Source organism: Gossypium hirsutum, chromosome A05 (assembly GCF_007990345.1).
Source record: "Gossypium hirsutum isolate 1008001.06 chromosome A05, Gossypium_hirsutum_v2.1, whole genome shotgun sequence".
NCBI lineage: Eukaryota > Viridiplantae > Streptophyta > Magnoliopsida > Malvales > Malvaceae > Gossypium > Gossypium hirsutum.
The window spans coordinates 37,457,827-37,485,289 of NC_053428.1; the positions used below are offsets into that span (position 1 = coordinate 37,457,827).

Below are 27,463 nucleotides of genomic sequence, written 5' to 3' on the forward strand. Positions count from 1 at the left end.
TATATTTTATAATTTTTTATGATTTTTAAAAAAATTTACCATTTTTACTATTTATATATATGTTTTTCTTCTTCTATTTTTTAAATATTTTTAATTTTTAATTAAAATTTAATAATTTCTATAACTTTTATTGATTTTTATTTTTTATCATTTTATCACATGCCACGTCATGAATTTTTGCAATTCAAGTGCCCAATTGAGTACACAAAAAAAAGGGACATAATTATTTTTTTGAAAAAGTTTGAAGGTCTTTTTAATGTATTTTGAAAGTTTAAGTATGCTTAACTCTAAATTTTATTTAGGATAAAAAGATTATATTGATTAATATAATAAATACGAAGAGTAGTTTTATCTTAAATTTTAAATAACTTAAAAAGGTAGCCAAAATGAGATATATTTATATTACAATATCTTTTAATACTGTTTAGTAATATAAAATTATGGGATGATAAAAATATTGAGAATCCAAATATTATATAATATCATTCCTGAATGTAATATTATGGATAGTATTTCCTACTTTGGCATAATCCATAGCTTTTTGTTAGTGAGAAATGGGATATGATTTGCATCCTCACACATTGTGAAGGGATTATCTTCACTTCGGGTATCCATTTCCAACCTCAAACAAAGGTCGGTCTAAGTTGCCAAAGCGCAGTAAATACAACTGCCTTTGCGGGAATGATTCAATCTATGAATCGAAATTAGATGTTGAGTCCCAGGTGGTGTTGTTTAAGAGCCATCAAATTTGCACTCAACACTATAAATAGCTTACATATAGATTGAATAAAGAAACTATAATTATTATGTAATGATTCTCACCCGTGATTCCCGGCTTAAACCTTTCCTTTGCCAACCCATCTCTTAGAGCTGATGATTTCTTTTTTCCTTTTACTTGTACAACAAATTTTCTTTGGAGACTTCACCTTTGATTTTGCTGATGACCTAACACATCGTGGAAGCCGAAGAGCCAAAACAAGAAAGAAGACAAAACCCCATTTCCACTTCGGAGCTGCTTCAATGGCGTTTTCTAGTAATCTAAACTGGATACCTCTTTGGTCAGCATTGCTTACAGTCTTTGTCACTAGGGTTAATGGCATTGATATCTATTTAGATTGGAATGTTTCCCTCAACGATGGTTTGATCCCTTTGTTGGAGGACCAACAGGCATGCTTATATCATCTCTCTCTTCAACCTATGTTACCCAGACTTAAGTGATTAACAAATACGATTATACATCCCATACAAATATATTCAATTTTATGATAAATACAGGTTGTTGTAATCAATGGGATGTTTCCGGGGCCTTTGATTAATGCCACAACCGATGATGTTGTTCATGTCAATGTATTTAACTACATGGACGAACCTCTACTCTTTACATGGTATGTGATTTCTTTTTCCTTTTTATGACGTATCATTTCTTAGAGATGATTGTATAAACAGGTTAAGTTAAACTTGGATTCAATTTTTTTTTTAATAATGTTGTAACTTTGAATACAAATGACTTTAAATTCCAAATCTATTAAATGCTATCTATGCTTTGCTTGTTTCACTAAAAATGACTTTTAAAAAATATATTTTATGTTGTTTGACAAATTTACAGAAAATATTTCATAAAAGCTATTTCAATAAAATAACCATAAATTTGAGATTTTATTATATTTTCGGGAAAATGGACTGTTTTGCAAAACTGAACAAAACGAGGTTTAGGATTTAATTGTAGAATAAGAAAATTTGTGTTTGAGGAATTAAATTGTAGAATAGTAAAATTTGGATTTCAAGGATTAAATTGTCAAAAAAATATAACTTTAGAATATAAGGGATTGTTAACAGTGAAGAGAGCTTCCCTTTTGTTACTCTGAAAGCTTCTTCTTTTTGTTTCTTCAACAATAAAGACAGTGAACATAACCTTATCAGTTTGGAAAATGTCTTATTGAAGTTAAGATATTTTTCTTAAAAAAATCTTGATTTTACTATTTTTTTGAGGAATGATTTCTTTTGGTAATTCATTTTTCATTAAACAATTTATTTTACGAAAAACAATTTACATGCAAACAAACGGATCCTTAATTACAACCACCAATTAAATTAAGCTGTAATTTGAGAATTTTTATGTATGATATGATTTGAGTTTTAAACCAATAGAATGATAAAAGTGACTTCATCAAATAATTGAAATGAACTTCGTATTATTTTTTTCTTTCGACTTAAATGGGGTAAAAAAAAAAAGGCTTGAATAAAGTGGTGATGATGGGGCAGGAATGGCATACAACAAAGACGAAATTCATGGCAAGATGGAGTTTCAGGCACAAATTGTCCAATCAAACCAATCAAAAACTGGACTTACGTGTTCCAAATGAAGGATCAAATCGGCACTTTCTTCTACTTTCCTTCCATAAATTTCCTGAAAGCTTCGGGTGGATATGGACCGATCCGAGTTAACAACAGGGACAACGTCCCTGTCCCTTTCCCCCAACCCGAAGCTGAATTCGATCTTCTTATTGGTGATTGGTATTCTGGTGACTACAAGGTGAATTATGTTTTTCATTTTTAATATAATAAAAGGATTATAGTTAAATGTTGGGAGTAATCAACATGAATATCAACTCTAGTGATCATTTTCTTTTTAATTTTTAATTGAAATTATGTTTTGAGTATGTTATTGTAACAGCATTTCAGGAAAATGTTGGAAACAGAGGAGAGTGCATATGATGTCACCCCTGATACTATCCTAATGAATGGGATGGGCCCTTTTATAGATTCAGATTCACTTTGGTATGAAACCTTCACGGTTGAGAAAGGTAGGCTGATGAAAAACAATTTCCAACCAAGAAATTGGCTTTATTTACTGATTCCATAAAACTTGAGTTACTTATAAATTGCATCTGCTGCAACTTGACTATTTTAATAATATAAGATTGAAATAAAAATTTAATATTATATGAGTAGGTCATTTTGTGTGCTTATGATTTTATGGGTCTATATCTTTAATTAAAAGAGAATCGTTTTGCGAGCTTTAATATATCACGAGTTTAAATTATCGGGATCACATACTTAACGTAGATAGAATGTCTATCATTTAAATGTAAGGACATTTATTCTCTAGACAAGATAAACCCCTATCTAAGATAACCTATGATGAAAAGTCATTAGTAAAACGATTAACTTAATTTGTAGGGAATATGGAACTAATATGTGGGCGACATATGGTAATTATCAGTGAGAAACCTACAAAGGTTTTTGAACACAAAAAAAAAGAAAGAAAAAAAAGTGAAGACTCTCATTCCTCTAACTAAACTCTCAACTCTGTCCTATTCTCTCTCGGTATTCACATTTTAATCATTCACCTTCTATGTGAACCATTACAAATTGTGGCATCCAAGGTTTATAAACTCCATATATATATATATTTTTTACAGGGAAGACTTATAGATTCAGGATATCAAATATTGGAGGCACATTGAGCTTGAATTTCAGGATTCAAAGCCATGCAATGTTGTTGGTCGAAACAGAAGGATCTTACACCAATCAAATTACCCTGAATTCCCTTGATGTTCATGTTGGCCAATCTTACTCTGTTCTCGTCACAGCCGATCAAAACGATGCGGACTTTTACATCATTGCAAGCCCTAAATTACTCTATGCCACCGGCATCGCCGGCGTCGGTATTCTTCACTATTCCAATTCCACCACACTAGCTGGCGGAGCTCATCCTAGTGGACCTGATGCTTTTGATTTGGGTTTCTCGATGAATCAAGCTAAATCCATCAGGTAAGTGAATCCGGATGATATAGCTTTGGAAATAAAATTTATTCAATGTACATCTTGTAAAGACCAATCTATATATTAATCCAAAACAATTATATTTTAACAGGTGGAATTTAACCACAGGGGCAGCAAGGCCAAACCCACAAGGAAGCTTCAGTGTATCAAACATAGCACTGTCTCAAACTTTCATCCTCCAAAGCTCAAGAGCTGAAGTCAATGGCCAACCACGCCTTGTTGTCAACAATGTGTCTTATTTCACTCCGGACACGCCGCTGAAGCTGGCCGATCACTTAACTAATGGTACGGGTGTTTACGAACTCGAAGAATTTCCAGTTCAATCGGTCAACTTTGATACTTTGTATGGAACATCCGTTGTTTCCGGTAATTATAGAGGGTGGATTGAACTTGTGTTTCAAAACAACATGGATGACATGGATTCTTGGCATTTAGATGGTTACAGCTTCTTTGTTGTTGGGTACGTTACACTTCGGTAACGTTCTTTTGTTTGCGGATTTCGATAATGAATTTCTAAAGCTCTGTGTTACAGGTTTGGAAACGGACATTGGACACCGGATGCACGAAACACGTATAATACCATTGATCCCGTGGCTCGATCGACGACTCAAGTTTATCCACATGGATGGACCGCAGTTTATGCGTTCTTGGACAACCCCGGGATGTGGAATTTGAGGTCTCAAACTCTAAAGAACTGGTACTTGGGTCTTCAGCTTTATATCAGAGTCTACGATCCGGATCCTAACCCTGCCAAGGAGCGCCCTCCGCCCGAAAATCTCCTGTTTTGCGGTGAGTTTCACTATCTCTTTGTTGCATATAGTTACATAAATCCTATCATTTTTCAAATGTGATTACAACTTATAGAGTTGACAATGGATCAAAACGTCTAAACTCATCTTACCTCTGTTTTGTTGCTAAGTTTAAATTATTTCGAAATTTCAGGACTTTTTGAATATCAGTCTCTTGCTCCGGCGCGGCATCGGCACCTGAACCATTGACGGGATTGTGAGGGGAAACCTGAAAGAATGATAACAATTTGCCTTTTCAGACAGCAACCATGTTTATTTCTATAACCAACAACTGTTTATTATTCTGTTTAATAATCTAGATTTATATATGTTGATTTTTGCTTAGTGTTTGGGTTAGGATCCATTTTAATTTCATCTATATGAAGTATCTAATTAATCCTGTTGATTAGGAATTATATCTTGAGTTAATCATTTCAATTCATATTAACTCTGATTGAGACATCATCACTTAATCCAATATAAATTATTTGAAAATTTTATTTGAATTTAGTTATAAAACTACAAATATTAATATAAAAATAATAGGATAAACTACCAAAATAGTCACTTTTGTTTGTCTCATGTTACATTTTAGTCACTTATGTTTAAAATGTTACATTTTAGTTGTTGAGCCGTTAATTACCGTTAATGGTGTAATGGTAAACTGACGTGGTTCGTTAAATCATCATTTCAAATAGAATTTTAGCAGGGGTGAAGCCAGAACAATTTTTAGAGGGGACCGAATGAAATTTTAAATTTTTTTAATCTATATCTTTATAATTTTTAAAGGATTAAATCGAATTTTTAATTTTTTTAGGGGGGCAAAATGCAATTTCACTTTTACCAATTTAAAATTTTAAAAATTTTTAAAGGGGCCTAAATAATAATTTTTCATTTAGGGGGGTCGGGGCCACTGCCAACCCCCTAGCTACGCCTCTGAATTTTAGGTTAAATTCTACAATTGGTCCCTATATTTTTTTTATTTTGAACAATTTAATGTTTTTTCTTTTATGTTCTTTTAACTTCTTCTTTTTTTCTTTATTTTCATTTTCTTCTGCTTCTTCCTCTGTTTTCCTCCCTTCTCCATTTCTTTTAACGTAATTTTTCTATGTTTTTCATTTGTTAAAACTAATCACAAGCTTGACAAAAAAATTAAATTGTTCAAAAAATAAAATTATAGGGACTAGTTTTAACAAATGGAAAACATAGAAAAACTATGTTAAAAGAAATGGAGAAGGGAAGAAAACAGAGGGAGAAGCAGAAGAGAATGAAAAAAAAAGTAAAGTTAAAAGAACATAAAAGAAAAAAATTTAAATTGCTTAAAACAAAAAAATATGAGGACCGATTGTATAAATTAACTTAAAATTTTTATTTGAAATAATAATTTAATGTGTCACGTCATCTTATCATTACACTGTTAACGACAATTAACGGCTCAGTGACTAAAATGTTACAAGGCGATAACATAAGTGACTAAAACATAACATTTCAAATATAAGTGATTAAAATATAACTTGAGGTAAACAAAAATGACTATTTTAATAATTTACCCAAAATAATATTATGAATAATGATATGATGTTTAGGACTAACACAGACATTGCGTGATCCCCATCTTGACATATCTACTTGGAATATCCTTCTATTTTATTTTTCTATTAATAGAGTGCTTATATTTTCTAAAAAATAATTATTAATAAAAATAGAAAATGAAAATATTTACAAAAAATGCACGAGAAACTAAGAAAAAAATATAAATAATTAATAAAGTGAGAAAACAGTTACTTAATTTATGATTATTGATAATAATAAAAAGAAAAATGTGAACAAATAAAAAAATTAGAAAATTAATTTATTTTTATTTTTTAATAATTTTTGTTAATATTATAATATTTAAAATATATTATTTTATTGTTACGTATAAAATTTAAAATTGCAATCACAAAATTGTCGTTGTGGTTGGATTCAATAGCAATGTTTGGCGAGGACATGAAATATCATATTTCTCTTATAGTTTGATTTTATTTTAATTTTGAATTTAATTTTTAAGAATTAGATCATTACACAGGGCTTATATGGATAAAATATTAATAATATAAATATTAAAATTTTTTTATTTTCTTATTGAGAGCATATTTATTATTATAATTATCATTATCGGCCTAAAAACTCAAATAAATTTGGGTCAAATTCTATTAAGTTTGTAGATCGAGTTTGTTTTTCTACGATATTATGATTGTATAAATATTTGTCAGGTCTAGAGTAGGATATATGTCTATATACATGAAACTTATTTAATATATCGTATTAATAAATAATACTCATATCATATAAATATATAAGCACTGCCATTTTAAGGAAAAAAACGATAAAAACACTCAACAATATTCTACTTGATAAATGAAAAATGACATTAAAGTTATCGGTTTGAGTCCAATTGTCAGCAAACTACAGCCAGCTGTGTTTTTTTTTCGGCCAGCAAGTTAAATGGTTCATTGGTCTGAGAAATCAACGTTTTAGAATAAATGCAAAAAATATTTAATACAATTATTTAATTATTTTTTCTTATTTCATGTCAGTGGACTGATGTTCTTTATAACATCCAAATTATCGTTCTTCTCAATATTTATTTTGATAATTTGGTCCTTTCTATTTGCCCCGGAAGTTCCACCAAGTTTTTGTATTTTGTCCTAACCCAAGTTATTCAATATTAAAACATAAGCATTTCTTGTTCATTGTTCAACGTCATAACGGTGGCCGTCCACAACCACCGTTTCCGGCGGTTGTCATGGCAGGCAATTACTTCCCTCGGCTAATATTCATATCAGTTTTTATCTTCAAACTCTTAATCACCATTGTTAATGGTGCTGATATTTTCTTAGAGTGGAATGTGGCCATTAATACAACAGTTCATCCATTTTCTGAAGAACAACCTGTAAGCTGGTTTTAATGATGTTTGTCTTCTGTTAAAAAGCATCATTTAAAACATGTTTTTTTAACAGTCATTTTACTCTTTTTTTTTTGGGGGGGGGGCGGTTTATTTGATTTGCATTAATTATCTGAGATGTGTTCTTTATAGGTTATTACCATCAATGGAATGTTTCCAGGTCCTCTTATCAATGCCACAACCAATGATGTAATTCATGTCAATGTGTTCAACAATATAGATGAACCACTACTATTTACATGGTAAGAAAACCCCAGTTTTTCTCTATGTTATTCAAATTCGATCATGCAAACACTGCTATGTGTCCGACACAAGCATTCAACGTGTTAGATTTGGGGTTCGGATTCCAACAGCGGCTATCCCTTCCATGCTGCGGACTCTTTTGTACCGGAAAACTTAGGGTTTTCGATGTTGATGGTGGTGCAGGAATGGGATAGAACAAAGGCTAAACTCATGGCAGGATGGAGTTTCAGGAACAAACTGTCCAATCCAACCTGGTAAGAACTGGACTTATGAGTTTCAGGTGAAGGACCAAATTGGGACATTCATCTATTTCCCCTCCATCAACTTCTTGAAAGCCGGTGGTGGGTTCGGTCCGATTCGAGTTAACAATCGTCCGGTGACCACAATACCCTTCCCGAAACCCGAGGCCGAATTTGATCTTCTCATCGGAGATTGGTATCTAAAAAGTTACAAGGTAATTAGTATTTTCTTACACCCTGATTATGAATTTTCAAATTTATATAAAAATTATAAATTTGTATCGAATAGCACATGATTTCACTGCATCATACAGGAAATTAGGTCCTTGATCTCAAACAATTCAACGGCCAATGATAGCTCTCCTGATAAAATCTTGATGAATGGAAAGGGCTCTTATTTCGATAATGATTCAAGAGTCTTTGAATCCTTTACTGTAACAAAAGGTACGAATTCATTTATCACACGTATATTTAATATTCATACTATAGTTTCCTCTTTGTTTAATCATTTCTTCTATATGGGATGTCCAGGTAAGACATACTGGTTCAGGATATCGAATGTTGGAACCGCTTGGAGTGTCAACTTCAGGATTCAGAATCATCGGATGGTATTGGTTGAAACAGAAGGATCGTATGTCAATCAGATGGCATTAGATTCTCTGGACGTACACGTCGGACAATCTTACTCTGTGCTCGTCACAGCAGATCAAGAAGAACAAGATTATTACATTGTGGCGGCTCCTAAACAGATCAATGCCACTGGGACCAGCAATCTTATCGGTGTTGCAGTGTTGCGCTATGGGAACTCTGTAATTCCTCCTAGAGGTGCTCTTCCACCGGGCCCCGACCCCTTCAATATCCAATTCTCCGTTAACCAAGCTAAATCCATCAGGTAAATCGAGAAACTGAAAACTGAACCTGTTCGATTTTGGGCAACTAAACATATTATTGTGTTATTTTGTGGAGGTGGAATTTGACGGCGGGAGCTGCTAGGCCTAACCCACAAGGAAGCTTCAACGTTTCAAATGTGACATTATCGCAATCCTTTATTCTTCAAAGCTCGGTTGTAGAGATCGACGGCGAATTTCGTTACACCGTCAATAATGTATCTTATGTTACACCGGAAACTCCATTAAAGTTGGCTGATGCCTTCGCCAGTGGCGGGAATGGTGTTTATGTACTGGACAAATTCTCCACAAATTCTTCAAATGTTGAAGCAGTGAATGGAGTTTTCGTAGCATCCGGGATCCATCATGGGTGGATTGAGCTGGTGTTGAAGAATGACTTAGATTTCATTCATACTTGGCAATTAGATGGTTACTCTTTTTTCGTAGTTGGGTAAGTGAAGACTACAGTTAGAACTACAAGAGAAAATTATGATTTTTGAAAAAAGTGTTAAAGATAATCAAATCGACCCCAACTAAATTCATTCATTAGTTTCGAATATTTTTTTAAAATATAATATTTACTGTATATGTTTTTTAAAGTATTTTCACTAATATTATAAAAAGTTATTTATTAATTTAATAAAAATAAAAATTGATCTGGTTTGAATAATTTTGTTTTTTAAGTACGGAACCAAAATTAATATGAACTGAATGCATTTAAGTAATACCGAAATTGAAATCAGATTGAAACCAAACCAATACTAGTATTCCACCTTCAATTAGTTCAAGTATTAATAGGTCGAGTACAAATTTTAATACTTGTAACGTCTTTCTTTTATCTTGAGATGGTGAACTCCTTTGTTATCTAAATATTATGAGGCATTGACGGAGTTTGAACTTTTTTTTTAGGGGACGAAATTAAATTATATATTTTTATGATAGTAAAAATGTAATTTCATCGTTTTAATAGTTTATATTTTTATAATTTTTAAAGGGTTAAATCAAATTTTTATTATTTTTGGAGGAGCCAAAGTGCAATTTTATCATTACTAATTTATAATTTTATAAATTATAAAAGGCCTAAATTAAAATTTTACTATTTTAGGGGGAACATAACTCCGGGGTCTCCACTACGCTCCGCCATTGCCATGAGGGAAACTAATCATTATCATTTTAAACCTTTTTTAGGTTTGGAGATGAACAATGGACACCGAACTCTAGATATTCTTACAATACCTATGATCCGGTTGCTAGATCCACAATTCAGGTGACTTGTTTCTCACAACTTGTTACGTTTATATTAAGGTGTTAAATTATGACAACATACTTTATCTTTAGCTTCATGTTTATTGCTATTACAAATCTAATTAATATATCCTATCATGATCAAATGTAATTAATATTTCCAAGAACATGGTTAGGTGTATCCTAGAAGATGGATTGCGGTTTATGCATATTTAGACAATCCTGGAATGTGGAATTTGAGATCACAACACTTGAAAAATTGGTATTTAGGTCAAGAACTCTATTTGAGAGTTTATGATCCTGATCCTAACCCTGATAAGGAAAAGAAGCCCCCTGAGAACATGCTCCTTTGTGGTTAGTAGCATTTATTGTCTAGTTTATTTTTAAATTATTTGTGTTTGACGCTCATATCGTATCACGACTTGGCCTGTTAGGCTATTGGTATATAATCCCTCAATGTTTGAGGACAATTCTAGATTATGTACTCATGCTACGGCCCAATAGATTGGACCAATTGTGACATATTGGATAAATATCCTTATGTGTAAGGAGTTATTGTCGAAAGATCTCTAAACATAAAAAAGAGCTTTAAAAGAACACTAAAGAAACTTGTGTTGGTCCTACTAGACATATAAATGTTCGATACTCACATTTGAATCTAAAGTGTTTTATTTATTTATTTATTATTATCTTTGATAGGAATTTTTAACCCTTCATCTCCACCTCCACCTCCGACTCTAGCTCCTTTGGCTCCAACAAACATTGGTTCACCATCTAAACAAATAACATGGTGAGTGTAAATTTTAATTAATAATAATCTATGTTTCTTGAATTCAGTGTTCAGTGTTAGCTTAGGATATGTATTTAATCTCTATGGATTATAATCTCTTACCCTTATTTGAATATATGTCAGATAAATATATCAACAAATGCTTAAAATCATTCTTTGAATGTTCATAGGTTTCACACTATTGTGATCTACATCGTCACACTTGTATGCATCATAAGGTAATAAGTGGCTAAATTTTTTCGGATTTAGAACCGTGGATTCAATTCAGCCATGAAAGAGAAATCAAAAATTGCAGGAGACTTTATTAGGGTTTTTATTATTGATTGAAGTTATACTGGAGATCTAATAATTTAGAGTAGCCTATGAATTGTATGATGTAAATACTTCGGTTTTTATCTATATTTCTCTTATTATTTATTTTCTTGAAATATTTATATTAAATGCATATTCAAATATTAATACAGAAGTATAATTAAAGATATTCATGAGTAGGATAAAATCTTTTAAAAACTTTTACCCAAATAGAAATTAAATTAAATTGAATTAAATAGCTAATATTGATTATTAAAAAACAATAAAAATATAATTAAATTAAAAATATATAAATTTATTATTAAGGTCAGGGTGAAAGTGACTCGAATTACTAATAACTTATCAGAATCTTAATTTAGGTAGATTAGGCTTATAGCAGGGGCGAAGCTAAAGGGGCTGGTAGGGTCCCGGTCGCCCCTAAAATGAAAAATTTTCCATTTAATATATAAAATTTTAAATTAATAATGATAAAATTTATTTTGATCCCAAAAAATGAAAAAAAAATTGATTTACTCTTCTAAAAATTATAAAGATATAAGTTATTAAAATGATGAAATTACATTTTTACTATCGTAAAAATATATAATTTAATTTCGGCCTCCTAAAAAAATTTCTAACTTCGCCCCTACTTATAATACTAGGCTATTAATCAAGTAATTCGACCTTTACATGTTTAAATATAACTCTCAAATAATCCTTCAATCACACGAAAAAAACTTCGAAATAACGAAACATATAGGTTATGGTTAGATATCCATATCCACGATTAACATAGGTCCTACAATCACAGGAAAGGACTTAGAAATAATTAAACATATAGGTAACGGCCGTACCCCATTCTTATTAACATACATAGGTCTTTTTTTGTTTTATTTTGATAACTTATATAAATTGTCCATTTCTCCTTTGTAATTTTATCTATTTTTCGACCTATTTTTAGAGGCCAAGCTAGAATAATCTTTTAATAAAGGCTGAATGAAATTTTAATCTTTTATAAGTCTATATTTTCATAATTTTTAAAGTATTAAATTAAATTTTTTAATTTTAGAAGAGTCAAAGTATAATTTTATTTTTACTAATTTAAAATTTTTTAAAAATTTAAAAACCTAAATAATAATTTTTCATTTTAGGGACTCTAAATTCACCCTACTTTTGCATCAATTGTCTAATGCCAATAAACTTGATATATACTTGAAATTTAATTACTAATTAATGCCGACTTTATTGTTAAATTATTTTTACGAACTTTTCCAATAAAAACACCCTACTATTAAACTTGTCTGTAACTCGAGCTATATATCTATTCGTGAGATGAGCTTTTCTTTTTTACTTTATGTAAATACAATTTCTTACATAACATATAGTGGCCTATTAGCTCAGTTGGTTAGAGCGTCGTGCTAATAACGCGAAGGTCGCAGGTTCGAGACCTGCATGGGCCAATCCTGATTTGTTTTGTTTTGTTTTCTTGTCAACGGTGTCGTTTTTTCATTCACAGCCCTTTGCGTCTTTTAACAAAACGGTGTCGTTAATTCGTTTTCCTCCCTTTTATGGCCACGTTCAACCACGGTCACGGTAAATCGCATGGAAATTCAAATCTATATACTACATAAAAAAATATTCAAACCCTTCATATTTTTGACACCTGTCCAACTAAGCAAACCAAGCTTATTTATTTTTTAGATTTTAGACCAATGGTAAATCCATATCTATATTATAAAACTATATATAAAAGGATGGTTGACACTGTATCAACTCTCTTTATTTTTGCCAAGGTCAAATTTCAATTTTAATCTCTATGCTACAATCAAATTTCAATTTTGATCCCTCTGCTACAGTTGAATTTAAGATTCAATCTTTATACTTCAACTTTTTAACATAATTTGGTACATCAATTTTTTACAATGTAATTGATTAGCCGAAATACTTTAGTTTGATAAAAAAGTTGATGTAACTTTTAAGAGTTGTTAACACTTTTAAAATTATTTGTTAAATTCAAGTCAATTGCAATATATATATTTGTTACGTGGCTAAGTGAGTATTTGTTTAATCTCAAAATGTCACGCTAATAACTTTAACAAAAGAAATTAATGGTGTTGTGTTAACAATTAGATTTGAATTTTTAAATTTAAAAAATAGAGAGACTAAATGTCTAAAATAAAAAGTACAAAGGCTAAATTTCATATATACAAAGAGTAGAGATTTGAAGTGTATTTTAATATTCAAATATTTACTCTATAATTTGATTAAAAATAATAATTAATAATTAATAGAGATTGATCTAACTAATTTTAAGTTTTTCACAACCAAAGCATAATAAAATTGAAATAAACATAAAAATAAAATAGAATAAGAAATTTTCAAAAAAAATAAATTAACCAATATGTTGAGAATTCTAACCTTAGGAATAACTTTGTTTTCAATTCTGAAGTGATCATGGATTATAGATCCCACTTCACTCAAGATAAATTGGTTATAGAGATCGAAGAATAGCCTCAAACCTTCAATTCTTTTGTAGTGATAAATCAATTGCGAGAACAACTCAACAAGTAACTCTTGCCAAATGAACGGCCCTAAGACTGGGACTCATAGTTTAATTCTTTAATAACATTATGAATAAGAAGAATCCGATTCAAGTCAACAACCCCAACTGTGTATGTTGTGTAAATTAAATTGCTAACTCCCTTGATGTCATCCTATTACATACTCAATCGAATTTTGCTGGTAAAATATGAAAATAATTATGGTAAAATAAGACAACAATTATGGATTAAAAAGTAAAGAAATAAAAATTGGTGGAGTAGAAGCCCCACCTCGAGCAAGGATTTAAAAGGAATACAAAGTAAAATTCATTTGCACTCAAAACAAAACCGAATTCAAGTCTGCTGTGCGTGTTTTTCTTCCTCTTCTATATCCAACCATGGAGAGGGAAAAAAAAGTAAAAGGGTTGCTTTAATCCTAATCAAATAACCTCAGAATATTTATAGATAAATCTAATCTTAATTAAATTCCTAAAATAAAATTTAAACAAAAAAATAAACCTAAAATTTAAAAAGTCTTGTACGCTCTCATGCGACCTATTTTTTTTAACTTCATCTCGACATTTTAGACTTGTACCGTACGTATACAAAAATCGAATTATGAGTACTAGAAATTAATAGCATTGGGTCAAAAAATTCATCTAAATAAAGCACACAAATATGTCGATTAGGCACTATCTGTACGGTTATTGAATTTGCTAAAAATTATTCCTTCAACTAAAACAAATAAAATAAAAGAGAACGAGAGATTTTGTTTAAAGAAAACTTTAAAAAGTAAAATTAAGAATTTAGAAAATAAAAGAAGAAAAGAATTAAAATTTTAAGAAAAATCAATGAAATAATATTCTAGTCAATGTAAATTATTCATTTGATTTAAGGGTATGATTATTGATCTAAATATGAATTTCAATATTCTTTAATAAATTGGTTATAATTACCGACGATGGCCTAGTAACCTAATATCTTCTTATTTTCTCAATAATCAAGACAATTATTATTAATTACTTCCTTATTGGCAAACAATCTTTTAATGATCGCTTAGGAGTTTAATTTATCAATAGCTTTGAAAACGAAAGAGATCCAATTCTAATCAACAAATGCACAATTAAAGTTTATTTAAGTTAGACCGCATGCTACTTCTTTTTCATATGAGTATAGGATCATGATTTCATGGTCTTTGTTTTATGATATAATGCTTAAAATTACTCGTAATCCCTATCCAACTCTTAAATAGGAAGATAATGTGTTTTAGTGCACTCGGACTCACGTTTTCCTACACTATATAACAATACCAATTTAATTAAAATTCAACCACAAGTATATGAGATATGAGACGTTTAAAGAAATTATTAAAATAATATTGCATATTTTAAATAAATTCTATTATTATAAGTATATATTTATTTTATTTTTATTTAAAAAAAGTTGTAATTGTTGATATTTAAACTTATACCGCCAACATCTAAATTTAAACCTAATAAAATAAAATAAAAATGAAAATATTTTAAATTAATTATATATAGCTTCTTAACTTTAATCAAAAAATTTAAAAAATAACATTCACTCCATTAAGAGAATAATAAAATTTTAACTAGAGCGATTAATTAGAGCAACTATGAGTGGTTAAATTAAGGGGCAAAAAACCCTAGAGCCACCATGAACTATGAGTAGTTAGCGTAAAGTACTCCACTCCAGCGATCTTACCACGTTCACTCAAATGTCAATCCCATTTCTGATACATTGAGATGGAGATTATGGAAGACCATCTGCAACAACTATACTTCTGTGGTCATCCCCTCTTCCTCAACCACCTGAGCAGTTTAAGCAAAGAAACTTGTTGCTCTGCTTGTGGGGATCCATTGTACTCTACCCAAACCTCTAAGCCTCCGCCCCCACCGCCTCCGCCTCGGCCTCTGCCTCGGCCTACGCCTCCACCTCTGCCTCTGTCTCCGTCTCCGCCTCCGCCTCCGCCTCCGCCTCCGCCATCATTTGCTCCTTCCCCGGGTGGTGATGCGTTGGATTATATTTTTCCTCCACCTCCTCCCCCTCTGCCGTCTTTTGATCCTCCCTCCTTTAGTTCCAAGAAACGTGATGAGTCGTATCCCCTGCAGTCTTCTGATCGTTCCACCTTTAGTTGTGAGGAATGCGATCAGTTTCATCTCCATGGAAGATGTGCAAGGGCGCCTCTAGAATTTTCCCATCACCCTCTTCATTGGGAACACCCTTTTCTTGTTCTTCAAGCAGGTTCGGGTGGTTCTTCTTGTGTTTTATGCCAGGAATCGGGTAAGAATTTCATCTACCGATGCCCTTCTTGTGATTTTACCCTTGATTTCAAATGTGCTTTATTGTCCCATGCTCAAAAGTTCCTTGAATTCAAATATAACCTCCACCTTCATCCATTGCTCTTCATTGAAGACCATAAAGATGAACTCAAAAAATTTGTTTGCTCCACATGTGAGGAACCTTTGCTAGATTCTATATATGTTTGCATTGATTGCAGATTTTATATTCATAAGAAATGTGCTCAATTACCCACTGAAATTAATCATCCATGTCATCGTTTACACCCTTTGAAACTTGAGTCTCATAATAGTTCAGTATTTTGTAAGCTTTGTCAAGCTAAACATTCTGGACACTTTTATTGTTGTCCTCCTTGCAATTTGGACATTCATATCCAATGTGTTTGGCCTCACCCTATAATTGAAAATAGAACTCGCCATGAACACCCATTCAACTTGTTTTGGAGGCAAGGATCGTTCATTTGTGATGCATGTGGTTCAGAGGGGAACAATCTTTGCTATATATGTTCTATATGTCACCTCCAAGTTCATAAGAAGTGCACCTCTTTGCCGCGCATCATTAAAATCTCACGGCACAATCACTTTGTTTTCCGCAAGTATTTGAAGCAAGAAGCAAAGATTGAAAAGCAAGAGTGTATGATTTGTCATCATGATGTGAAAATGGAGTATGGGTGTTATTGTTGTTTGAAGGATGATTGCAATTACTTTGTTCATGTGAATTGTGCTACTGAGAATACCGATTTGTACTACATTGTTGATTCTGAAAATCCAGACGAGTTGGTTGAGGAACCTATAGAATCCGCAATCACTTGTGTCATTGAGGTGAACGAACTCGGAGATGCTACGAAGATAGAACATGTCAGTCATGAACATTGCTTAGTTCTTGGAGTCATGACCCAGGACGATGTTGATAAACATTGTGATGGATGTTCTCTCTCGATCTTGGGTTCATTTTACTCTTGTTTGCAATGCATCTTCTTTCTCCATAAGTCTTGTGCCGATATACCTATGAAGAAGCATCATTGGTTTGACATACACTTGCTAAACCTTGAAACTGATTGTAATTTTGAATGTGATATTTGTCTTCGACAATTCTTTTGTTTCGTCTACAACTGCGATGAATGTGCTATCTCATTTTGTCTTAAATGTGCTATGATTCCTGATACTTTTGATTACCTGAGCCATGAACATCCTCTTTTCTGGGATTCCAAATACAAAGGGAAATGCAATGCTTGTGATTTATGGGTTTATGGTGGATACAGATGTAAGAGTTGCAAGTATGCTGTGCATTTCGAATGCATTACACTTCCGAACGAGGTGCGGCACAAGTGTGATAAACACTTCCTGAAACTTACTTTTCGTGATGAAAGCGATTACCCAGAGCAGCACTATTGTGATATCTATGAAGAACGAAGAGATCCGAATAAATGGTTTTATTGTTGCTCCATTTGTGATACTTCCATTCATCGGGATGTGTTCTCGGGAAATATCCATTCATCAAGGCTGGAAAGTCGTACAGGTACAAGGGTCACTCACACCCCCTCACATTTGTTAGAAAGAAGTATCATTACCTGGAGTGTGCTATATGTGGTGAGATTTGTGAAGAGTTAGCTCTCGAGTGTGATATATGCAGCTATATTGTCCATTGGAGTTGTATATCTCCATTTTTTTCTTTAGATTTTGCAAGATTGTTTGGAGATCGCAATGTTGATCAACTGTAAGAATTATGGTAGAGCATAGAACTCTGCCATTAGTGGCATTTATTGTGTTGTGCAAACTGAAAATTATGTGATAGTTTTTAGTTTGATGAGTGTTGCTAATACTAGTGCAGTTTCATGATTTTTGCTAAGTTATATATACACTAGATTATTCCCCGGTTAGAAAATACTTATTAATTATTTAGATCTTTAGTAAGGTATTTTTTTTATCACTCAACATGAAAAGTTTGAAAATATCACTCAATTATTCAACTTTATTATTATTATTATTATCTATTTTTGTTAACTTTAGGTGAATATTTTAAAATTGATATAATAACAAATTGATCTCACGGCATTTGCATATCATGTCAATTTGAAACTGGTTCTAAAAATTTAGCATTAACATTTGTAGACTGTTTAATTTGATCTTAATTAAAAAAAGAAGTTAAAACTATAAAAAAAATAAAAAAATAAAAAAATAAAAAAATAAGAACTTAGTTTTTTTAATTGGCACTATCCTTCGAGTCTTTCTTCTCTAGTTTATCACTAAAAGGTGGTATCTTTTCTACATTCTTCACTCTGCTTTTAGTTCCCTTGGTCTCCTCCACAAATAAAATTTTATTTCAAAAAAAGAAGAAGAAGAAGCCATCTTCCTCAACGTCTCATACTTTCTAAAGGCTGTAACTTTTAACATGTCTCAACCGTTAATAGGACAACTCCATTAAGATCTTGTTCTTTGTCAAAATCTATGAAACCTTTTATTGAAACCATTTTTGAAACCATTTTTTTGAAAACGGGGATTGACTTTGTTTAAAAGCGAAGATTAAAACAGGAGTAGCCACCGATCTTTATTAAGTGTGATCAGATCACCTTTGTTTTAATAAAACATGTTAGTTTACTAAAACAGTGTTTTTGGTCTACGAAACTCGAGAGAATGGGTTCGGGAGTCGGTTACGTGAGAGGAAGGATTAGCATCCTCGTCACGCCCAAAAATTGGTACCAAATTGATTAGTTAGTGTCTTAGTGTCGAAAGTTGAAAATCGAGAATGAATTTAAAATACGATCCTTTTTTATTAATGTCGATTTTAAAAATGCTTGAATTAGATCAAAACCATTGCTAAAGATTTTCTTGTCTTGAGATATCGGAGTATCACATCCCGTAAGTTAGGACGTGATACCTTGAACTTCCGAGCGCAAGTTTATCTTTAATTTTAATTGTAATTTCATGTGTTTTAAAACTTGAAAGGATGTTTGGCCATTTAGGATCAATGAGAAAATCGAAACCCCGTAAATTAGGGCACAATTCCTCGATGTTCCAAAACGTGAAACATTGCCTTTATTTGAAATTTTTATTTTTTTGAACAATAGCGAGTACAATATTTAAACGATGTGCGTTATTTTATTCGGAGTAAAACTAAACGGTCTAAATTGGATGGATACGTTAGAGCTTAACACATGATATAATTTAAATAAAAAATAAAAGGCACTATAGAGCATGGAATAGTAATGCGCGAATTAGGTGCAAGGTTAATAAATGTCACAATATCAAGATGTTAATGAATAATTACATGTAATGACAATATTCACAATGTATATTATTTTTTATATCAATTAACAATCAAAGACAAACGAAATAATATAATATACAAAAAATAATTTAAGGTAAATAGGATAAAAGTTTAAAATAAATAACAAATGAAATAACTAAGATTTAAAACACATAATGCCAAAGAATGGTTAAAAAAGAATTACGTGTGAAAAATATTCAACATAAATAAAATATAAACAATTTGAAATAAAGTAATATATAAAGCAAATTTTAAATAAATAATATGTTAAATAAATTAAAACAATACATAAGGTAAAATAAAAAGGGGCATTTAAAACATATAAAAGCGCTTAAAATAAATGATATATAAAAGAGAAATTCTAAAAAAAATAAATAATATACAAAAACAGTTTAAACAAAGATATATATAAATATAATCCAAAATAATATATATATATATATAATTTTTAAAATAAAGAATATATAAAAACTATTTTAAACTAAGTAATGCGCCGAAAATTCAAAACGAACAATAATAAAAGGAATTTAAAAACGACTAACACCTAGATTAGTATAACTAAATAACGCCTAAGAAATTTAAAATATATTATATATAAAATAATTTAAAATAGAAGGTAAATATGTAAAGATATAAAATAAATAAATAAATAGTAAAATGACAATAATAGGAAACGATGAAAATAAATAAAGTTTATTTAAAAGAGTAGATAAAAAATGACATTAATAATATAAATAAAAAAATCTGAAGTTTAAAAACTATGTAAAAGGATATAAATAAATAAAACGATAAGAACAAGAATAAAATATGTATATATGAAAAATAAAAGTAATATTAATATATAAATATAAATAGAAGTATAATTAATGAAAATATAATAGAAACATAAATAAATAAAAAAAATTAGAGAAACGGTAATAATGTTAGAAAAATAAAATAATAATAATGATGATGATGATGATAAATAAAATGAGTAATTAATGAAAGAAAATATATATATAAAAATGAATGATAGATGAATAAATAATAAAGTAATAAGAGATAATAAAATAGTAACAACAAAAGTAAATAAAATTGAAAGGAAATAAAAGAATTATGAATTAATGATTCTAATAATGTAAACGAAAAATATTTACTAATAAATAAATGAATAAATAAAACTAAAGAATAATGAAAAAATGTATATATAAACAAATAAATAGATGAATGAATAAACAAACAAAAGGGACCCATTTGAAAGCCAAATAGGGTTTTTGGGTAAAAAATAGAAATAAAATAAAGTCAAAGGACCAAATTGTGATGCGCTGAAGCTAGCAAGGACTAAATGGGATAATATCCCTAGTCCTTATGCGTTGCGTTTTGGTTAACAAGGTCCTGGGTTAAATTAAAAATGAAATAAAATTGAAGAGATGAATTTAAAGAAAAATAAAAAAGGAAAATGGGATCAGAATGAAAACCCAGAAAAGCGGAAGGGTCCGGGGCGTAAATAGCCCAATCTCCGAAAACACGCGGATCCTTTAACTGGGTCGGGTCATACGCGGGTTGAAGCCATGATACGGCGTCTTTTTGAGGCCACTAAAATAGGCCCTAAACGACGTCATTTACTTCACCAATAAAAGTCAATTTTTTTTAAAAAATTTCATTTCATTCAGGTTTTCAAAAAAAAAAAAAACTGAGAGAAAAGCTTTGGGTTCTCCCTGAGCGCGATTTTCGGCCACAGATCCGATCATCGGACCGACATCGTCCGCCGTACGGTGGCCGGAAAACCAAAAAGGTAAAAATTTTAATTTTTTTATATATAAATATACATGTATATACTTTTTTTAAAAGATAAAATAAGGAAAACATGTATACAATCGATTTGAAAAGAAAAGAAAGAAAGTAAAAAAAATAAAAAGAAAGAAAAATAAATAAATAGCGGTAACCTTTGCTTCTTTTCTCCAAATCTCTTAGTGGATTTTTTTTGTGTTTTTTAAATCCCTTTTTTTTAATTCATTCTCCCCCTCGTTACAAAGATTTTATCATGGTTTTATAGCCGAAATACATTGTTTTCTATCACTGTTTGCTACTGTTTGGCTTTGCTTCTGTTGTCATTGCCTCTGCTCTGCCTTGTTTCTACTTTTGTGTTTTTGCAGGTACGGGCTTGGTCAATGGAAAGAGCTGGTGGTTATTTTGGTGCAAGGTCACAGGGGAACCAACCCTCGTGCGACGTGCGCGCTGAGGGCGCACATGGTGGCTGACATGGGAGGCACATGGGAGGCGCGGTGCAAGGGTTAGGGGCTAGGGTTTGATTTTCTGAAAATGTTTAAAGTTTTGGGCCATCTGGGTTTTGTTATTTTTGGGTTAGGGTTTAATTTTGGGTTTATTGGGCCCGGGCAAATTTGGGCCCGTACACCTTTACTTGCAAGGGAACTATCTTTGGGTGAGGCCAAATCTTGTTGGTAACAGTTATACTGCATGTAGCAAATTTCATCAACCTCTTGAGCCTCACAGTTTACTCATAGAGAGTTAAATATGTGTTTCTTAATAAAATCAAGGACATTGCAAACTTGAGGGTAGTTTGCTAATCTCAACTCAATGAAATTTGGAAAGAAACACATTCACTAAGACTATATGAAGACCACTTGGAGGTCTAAGGTAACTAATTGCTAGTTACGTTAAAACATCTCATCCTAGGACGTAGCATCATTATCACTGCCAAGAATATAAGATCAGACCTTAATACAAGTATCCAAAATTGTTCCCCACTATAAAAAAAGTCATGTAAACAACTCACAAGGACTAAAGTGGTTACTCCTTCCCGATCTTCCTAACTCTCCCCAAAACTTAAATCTTTCCCTAGCTTTCACCACTAGGGACTAAAATAGCGGTCGAGTAGCGGAATAGCGGCCGCTATATAACGGTAGAAGCGTCGTCCAAAACCGCTATTGCTGAAAATAACAGTGTAAAGCGGAGTCACACTAATAGCGGTGGATTGCGGCCGCAATTTAACGGGTAACGGCCAATTGCGGTAATAGTGGGCCGCTATTCCTGTTATTTTTCTGCTATTCCCGTTAATATCTATTTTTTTTTACTTTGTTCTTAGTTATTAGTTATGTGAATTTTAAAAAAATTCACGACCGCAAATACCCGCAGTGACTGCAATAGCATCCATTATGTCCGCAACCGCAATAAACGCAATGCGATCAAAAATACGGCCGCAACTGCAATTTAAATCCCTGTTCACCACACTTTCCTCCATTCAACCATCATCCTCTTCCCTTGTTCATCTTACTAGTTAAAAATTGGTGTGGCGAACGTTTACGAGCATGACGAATCTAGGTGTCATTAATCCTCCCAGCATCGAGTTTGATCCCACTTATGACTAGATTATAGACCCTACAAGTCGTAACATAGGAGAAACACAGATCAAGCTAGAACAACCTAACATTCAGACCAAGCTAGACAACCCAACATCCGACCTCTTACATGAAAATTAGCAGACCAACCTGCAAGATCAAACCAATCTCTAAAACCAAAACCAACAAAATATGTATAAACAAAACCGATACCAACAATTCTATCAGTACCCCCCATGGTATTGCAATCCTAATAATCAACATCACACCAGAGCATCACCAACCGACCAAGAATCTTAGCATCAGTAGTTTGGTGGTCAACAATATCTGAACATACATGAGAGAATAAGAGCTATGGAGGAGCAAATTAACTCTCAGCAAAAAAGATATGAAGAACATCAAAAGTTTATCCAAGAGTAAATGGATAGACAAAGGCAAGTAGATGAAAGAACTGAAAGAAACATAAAGCTTATCGATAAGTTAAGAGCAGACATGAGGAATTGCGATCAAAACCCAATGCGTAGAAGGGATGAATCTACCCATTCCAATTGCGATCATTAACATGAAAACCAAGGTAATGAAAATGTGGTAGATGATGTTGATATGGATGATAGCTATTATGAAGATTGTGATGATAGTTATAACTACTCCGGTCAGAATACTCTAGAAAAAAAAATGGTGAAAGAATAGAGAAGCATTTACAAGATTTTTAGAAAAGTGAATCTCCAAGACTAGTGAAAAGGTATAAAAATGAACCTTTCATTAAATTTTTTTACAACATCATGTCTCCCTACTTTTAAGTTCCCTAAAATGATGTATGAAGGTTGAGGGGATCCTCATGACCATTTGGCCCATCCATTATATGAACCATATGAATATATTTGGGCTTCAAATGAAGTTAAATGCAAGGCATTTTCCATAACATTAAAATACTTAGATCAAGTGTGGTGTTTGCAAAAGTTGTAACATTTCATCACGAGTTTTGAACAACTAGCAAACTTGTTTATGAGCAAGTTCTTGGCAAACAAGATATTGAAGCAATCCCTTGTGTACCTTATATCCATTGAACAATGTGAGGATGAGCCTTTGAGAGATTTTGTGAGAATGTTATGATGAAGTCAGAGAAATGGATTGTATTAACAAAAGAAAATGTTTTCTCACTAAATATAAAAATGACTTGAGAATTAATTTAAGATTTTTGAATTATTATTGAATATGTAAATTAAATATATTCCCTTATAGATTCTTTTACAGGAAATTGTTATGACTTTAACAAAATTAGAATTGGAAAATAATATAGTTAATTAAATTAATTAATTAATATTTATTTTGAGAAATTTAAAACAAATAATGTAACACCCTAAACTCGGCCTAGACGTTATGGCTGAATCTGATAATGTCACATGGAATGGATCTCAAAAACGAAATTGTCGAGTTAAAATCGTTCCATCTAATTAATCTGTCTTAATTCGAAGTAAAAGGCGTGTCCTTTGTTATGTCAAAAAAATCATTTATTTTTAACGGAAACTTTGATAAAGTTTGGCTTTGGAAAACTGTTCGTATTTAAGAAAACTGTCATTCTCATTAAAAACCATGTTTAGACTAAAATCCCATAAACAGTTTAAAAATCCAAATAAAGTCCAACAGTCCATAAAGTCCCAAATTACATCAAAACAACCCAGAAAATAATTGAGAAATAAATATCGAAACTGAGTTTAAAATAATCTAAATAGGTGTGGCCACAGTCGAGTCCTCCGCTACACCGAACTATCAAGTCTGGGGATTACCTGTACAGATTAGACAGAAAGGGTGAGTCTTCGTAAACTTAGTGTATAATCCCCACAGAAAACATATATACAGATACACATCAGAGTATATATAAAAGCAATCTCAAATGTAAGTTTGGGCCTTGGCCCAATCAGACACATTTTGAGATAGATATTAGGGCCTTGTCCCATCTCAGATGGAATATATAGAACAAAATATTAGGATCGTACCACCCGCCTCTACACACCATCTCCGTCCAACCCTACATACCATGTGGGGATTAAATCAACCTACCCATCCCTACACACCATGTTGTACAAAAACGCGGTACATAAACAAAAATTTGCAACTGAGCTACCAGATAACAGGTTTAAGAGCCTTTCAGACACTTTCTCCACAAATCATCAACCTACCCCAATGCAATGTAACATACAATAGAATGTCATGCAGTTATGCAATTTTATCAAATCATACAGTCAGTTTGGTATTCAACTTCAGTCAGACATCATACAATCAGATCACATAAATAGGGGTCTAAATAATGCTTACCGACCCTACAGTAGGTCCACAGTCGACTTGGGCGACCCGTGCAACCTTACAGAACTTCTCAGAACAATGGGCTCACACGCCCATATGGCCCGCACGTGTGGGTCCACATGCCCATATGGGCTTACACATGTGGGTCCACATGCCCATATGGGCTTACACATGTGGGTCCACACGCCCATGTAGGCCTGCACATGTGGGTCCACAAGCTGATGTGGCCCACAAGGCCTAAATTGGCCTTGGTGGTGTGGATCACACGGCCTGGCCTAGAATTGCACACGCTCATGTGGCTCACACGGCCAAAAATAGTCTACCCCGTATCTCGTACACGACCTGCCTGGCCATTATACGGTCGTGCCCAGTGCGCACGGCCTAGGCTCATCGATCACACTCTTGTGTTAGGGCACATGGCCTACTACACGGCAGTGTGGCGTTGACAGAATGGTTTTTTTGCTTTCGTCGAAACCTCATTTTCTGCGTTTTCGGGTACGTACCTGGTTTATTTCGATGCCCAAGGCATTCCCGCAAGGACCAACACCTAAGATTGATATCACAACCTTCCAAAATCAGTCACAATTCCTGATTAGAACAAAAACCCCAAAAAAACAATAGACCACAAAGAGCGTTTAACACTTACGCCAACACCCCGATTGATTGTCTACGATTTTGCAAAAGTAGAGACGCTATCTTCTTAACGTATGATAATCGTGAGCAGAAAACAGCAATTCGGAACAAACGGATGATGCCAATGAGAGAAAAATAATAAGACAGAAGAAAATAGGAGAAAACAAAAAGAACGTCAGGATTCTGAGCAGAATTTTGGCAGGAAAGGGAAACAGAATTTTTGGGAAACAAAAAGATAAAACTACTTTGCCTAATCCCCACTAAACACCATCCTCAACCACCCACTACTCAGAAACCAACTGCAACTAGAACTCTGACCATGGTCGAGCAAAAAGATTAACATTACACTATTAGGCAGAGTTTCAAACACAGGACCTCCAGCCAACCCACACTCCAGTTAACCACTAAACCAGCAGGCCCATTTTGATATGAAATTAGAAATACTTAAATATAAGCCTACTGCTCAAGTATCAAGCTTAATTCAGAAAAGTAACAAAATTACCAAAGCTAGGACTTGAACTTGGGACCTCACACACACACACACACCTAGAACACTTAACCACTGAAGCTGTAACACCCTTAACCCACATCCGTCACCGGAACAGGGTTACAAAATGTTACCGAAGTTTACGGAATAATTACACAAAAATTCCATTATTCACTTATATTCACATCAAAGCTATCCACTCGAGTCATAGTCACTAAATTATTAATATCTTGAGATATGGAACTCCAAATTAAGATCCGCTAATTTTCAAAATTTTTGGTCTAGCCAATAAGTACATTTTATTCTTTAAATTCTCCCATATTTTGCTGTCTGATAGTTCTGACCCCTCTTCACTAAAAATTAATTATCTCCTTATACGAAATTCGGATGATGGTATCGTTTATTTCTTTTAAAAATAGAATCATTAATAATTTTAAGAATATAAATTATAACCCATAATTATTCTTTTAAAATTTTTAATGATTTTCCAAATTCAGAACAGGGGAGCTCAAAATCACTCTGACCTTATCTCATAAAAATTCAAGTATCTCCTAATATGAAAGTCTTTTGCTTACACCGTTTCTTCTATGTGAAACTAGATTCAATAGTCTTTAGTTCCATATCTTACTCAACTTCTAGTTCGATTTCCATAATTTATAGTGAATTTTCAAAATCGAACTATTGCTACTAACTAAAAACTATTTTAGTACAAAATATTGTTAACTAGTTTATAACATCTTTACTTCATTTCATTTAAACTCCATACATGCCATATAAATCTTTAAACATAAAAAAGAAGCTATCGGAATTGATCTGGATAGTGTGCCTTGTTGTGTTGATCCGATCTACCAACTTCACTTCAATTCAATCTACATAAAAATATCAAACACACACAAGTAAGCTTATTGAAGCTTAGTAAGTTCATAGGTTTAAAAGTAATGCTTACCAAACATAATATTTCCAAACAATAAAAAAATATTTACTAAAGTTTCCTGCCATTCACAACCACTGTTATAATACTTCATATAGTTGAGCTCAACATTAACAACTACTCAATCTCTTTTATTTGGTTCACTCCCCTTGTATTATTTATTATCAAATTAGGAAACGACTTACGAAATTGAGTACGTCATTGCTCAATGCCATGATTCACAACTCAGTATGGTTTTCCTCATTGTAATACCATACCTACATTTTACAACTCGGTATAGGAAATGCCATACCTACGTTTCTTAACTCAGTATAGATAATACCATACCTACGTATCACAACTCAGTATGGTTAATACATACCTACATTTCACAACGCAGCATGGATGATACCATACCTACGTTTCACAGCTTTGCCATGGATCAACCA

General features: G+C 32.3%; 3 protein-coding genes and 1 non-coding gene across 10 annotated transcripts; all 4 read left to right on the forward strand.

Moving 5' to 3' along the window:
• Nucleotides 1–798: 798 nt before the first annotated feature.
• Nucleotides 799–4,919, forward strand: LOC107960605 (monocopper oxidase-like protein SKU5). The gene is made up of 8 exons (XM_016896924.2): nt 799–1,167; nt 1,276–1,385; nt 2,263–2,533; nt 2,675–2,804; nt 3,423–3,774; nt 3,878–4,246; nt 4,319–4,575; nt 4,729–4,919. Exons 1-8 carry the CDS (start codon nt 874–876, stop codon nt 4,782–4,784), a joined length of 1,839 nt encoding a protein of 612 aa, XP_016752413.2. The 5' UTR covers nt 799–873; the 3' UTR covers nt 4,785–4,919.
• Nucleotides 4,920–6,982: 2,063 nt separating this feature from the next.
• Nucleotides 6,983–11,342, forward strand: LOC107957419 (monocopper oxidase-like protein SKU5). Of its 7 annotated transcripts, none has more exons than XM_041112344.1 (10): nt 6,984–7,509; nt 7,654–7,763; nt 7,948–8,218; nt 8,318–8,447; nt 8,535–8,895; nt 8,970–9,341; nt 10,079–10,157; nt 10,312–10,489; nt 10,877–10,925; nt 11,096–11,342. In XM_041112344.1, the coding sequence occupies exons 1-10, from the start codon at nt 7,363–7,365 to the stop codon at nt 11,145–11,147; spliced, it is 1,749 nt and encodes a 582-aa protein (XP_040968278.1). In that variant the 5' UTR covers nt 6,984–7,362; the 3' UTR covers nt 11,148–11,342. The 7 variants fall into 7 exon arrangements, 6 of the variants coding, with proteins under 6 accessions (XP_040968280.1, XP_040968279.1, XP_040968278.1 ...); XM_041112343.1 differs by having other exon boundaries at nt 6,986–7,509; nt 10,835–10,925; XR_005926610.1 differs by lacking the exon at nt 10,312–10,489 and having other exon boundaries at nt 6,983–7,509; nt 9,996–10,157; nt 10,835–10,925; nt 11,096–11,154.
• Nucleotides 11,343–12,602: 1,260 nt separating this feature from the next.
• TRNAI-AAU (transfer RNA isoleucine (anticodon AAU)) lies at nt 12,603–12,676 on the forward strand. Its single transcript has one exon. It is a non-coding gene; the product is annotated as a tRNA-Ile (tRNA).
• Nucleotides 12,677–15,394: 2,718 nt separating this feature from the next.
• Nucleotides 15,395–17,913, forward strand: LOC107957418 (uncharacterized). The gene has a single exon (XM_016892936.2). The coding sequence runs from the start codon at nt 15,520–15,522 to the stop codon at nt 17,683–17,685; it is 2,166 nt and encodes a 721-aa protein (XP_016748425.2). The 5' UTR covers nt 15,395–15,519; the 3' UTR covers nt 17,686–17,913.
• The last annotated feature ends 9,550 nt before the right edge of the window (nt 17,914–27,463 follow it).

What these genes read in the sequence shown, in the direction of transcription:
- LOC107960605 (XM_016896924.2), top strand. Translation starts at nt 874, where the DNA reads ATGATTTCTTTTTTCCTTTTACTTGTACAACAAATTTTCTTTGGAGAC. An exon ending in AATCAAGCTAAATCCATCAG is followed by an intron (nt 3,775 to 3,877) that starts GTAAGTGAATCC and finishes ATATTTTAACAG; the next exon opens with GTGGAATTTAACCACAGGGG. An exon ending in TACAGCTTCTTTGTTGTTGG is followed by an intron (nt 4,247 to 4,318) that starts GTACGTTACACT and finishes TCTGTGTTACAG; the next exon opens with GTTTGGAAACGGACATTGGA.
- LOC107957419 (XM_041112343.1), top strand. Translation starts at nt 7,363, where the DNA reads ATGGCAGGCAATTACTTCCCTCGGCTAATATTCATATCAGTTTTTATC. An exon ending in GGTATCTAAAAAGTTACAAG is followed by an intron (nt 8,219 to 8,317) that starts GTAATTAGTATT and finishes TGCATCATACAG; the next exon opens with GAAATTAGGTCCTTGATCTC. An exon ending in CCATCTAAACAAATAACATG is followed by an intron (nt 10,926 to 11,095) that starts GTGAGTGTAAAT and finishes GAATGTTCATAG; the next exon opens with GTTTCACACTATTGTGATCT.
- LOC107957418 (XM_016892936.2), top strand. Translation starts at nt 15,520, where the DNA reads ATGGAGATTATGGAAGACCATCTGCAACAACTATACTTCTGTGGTCAT.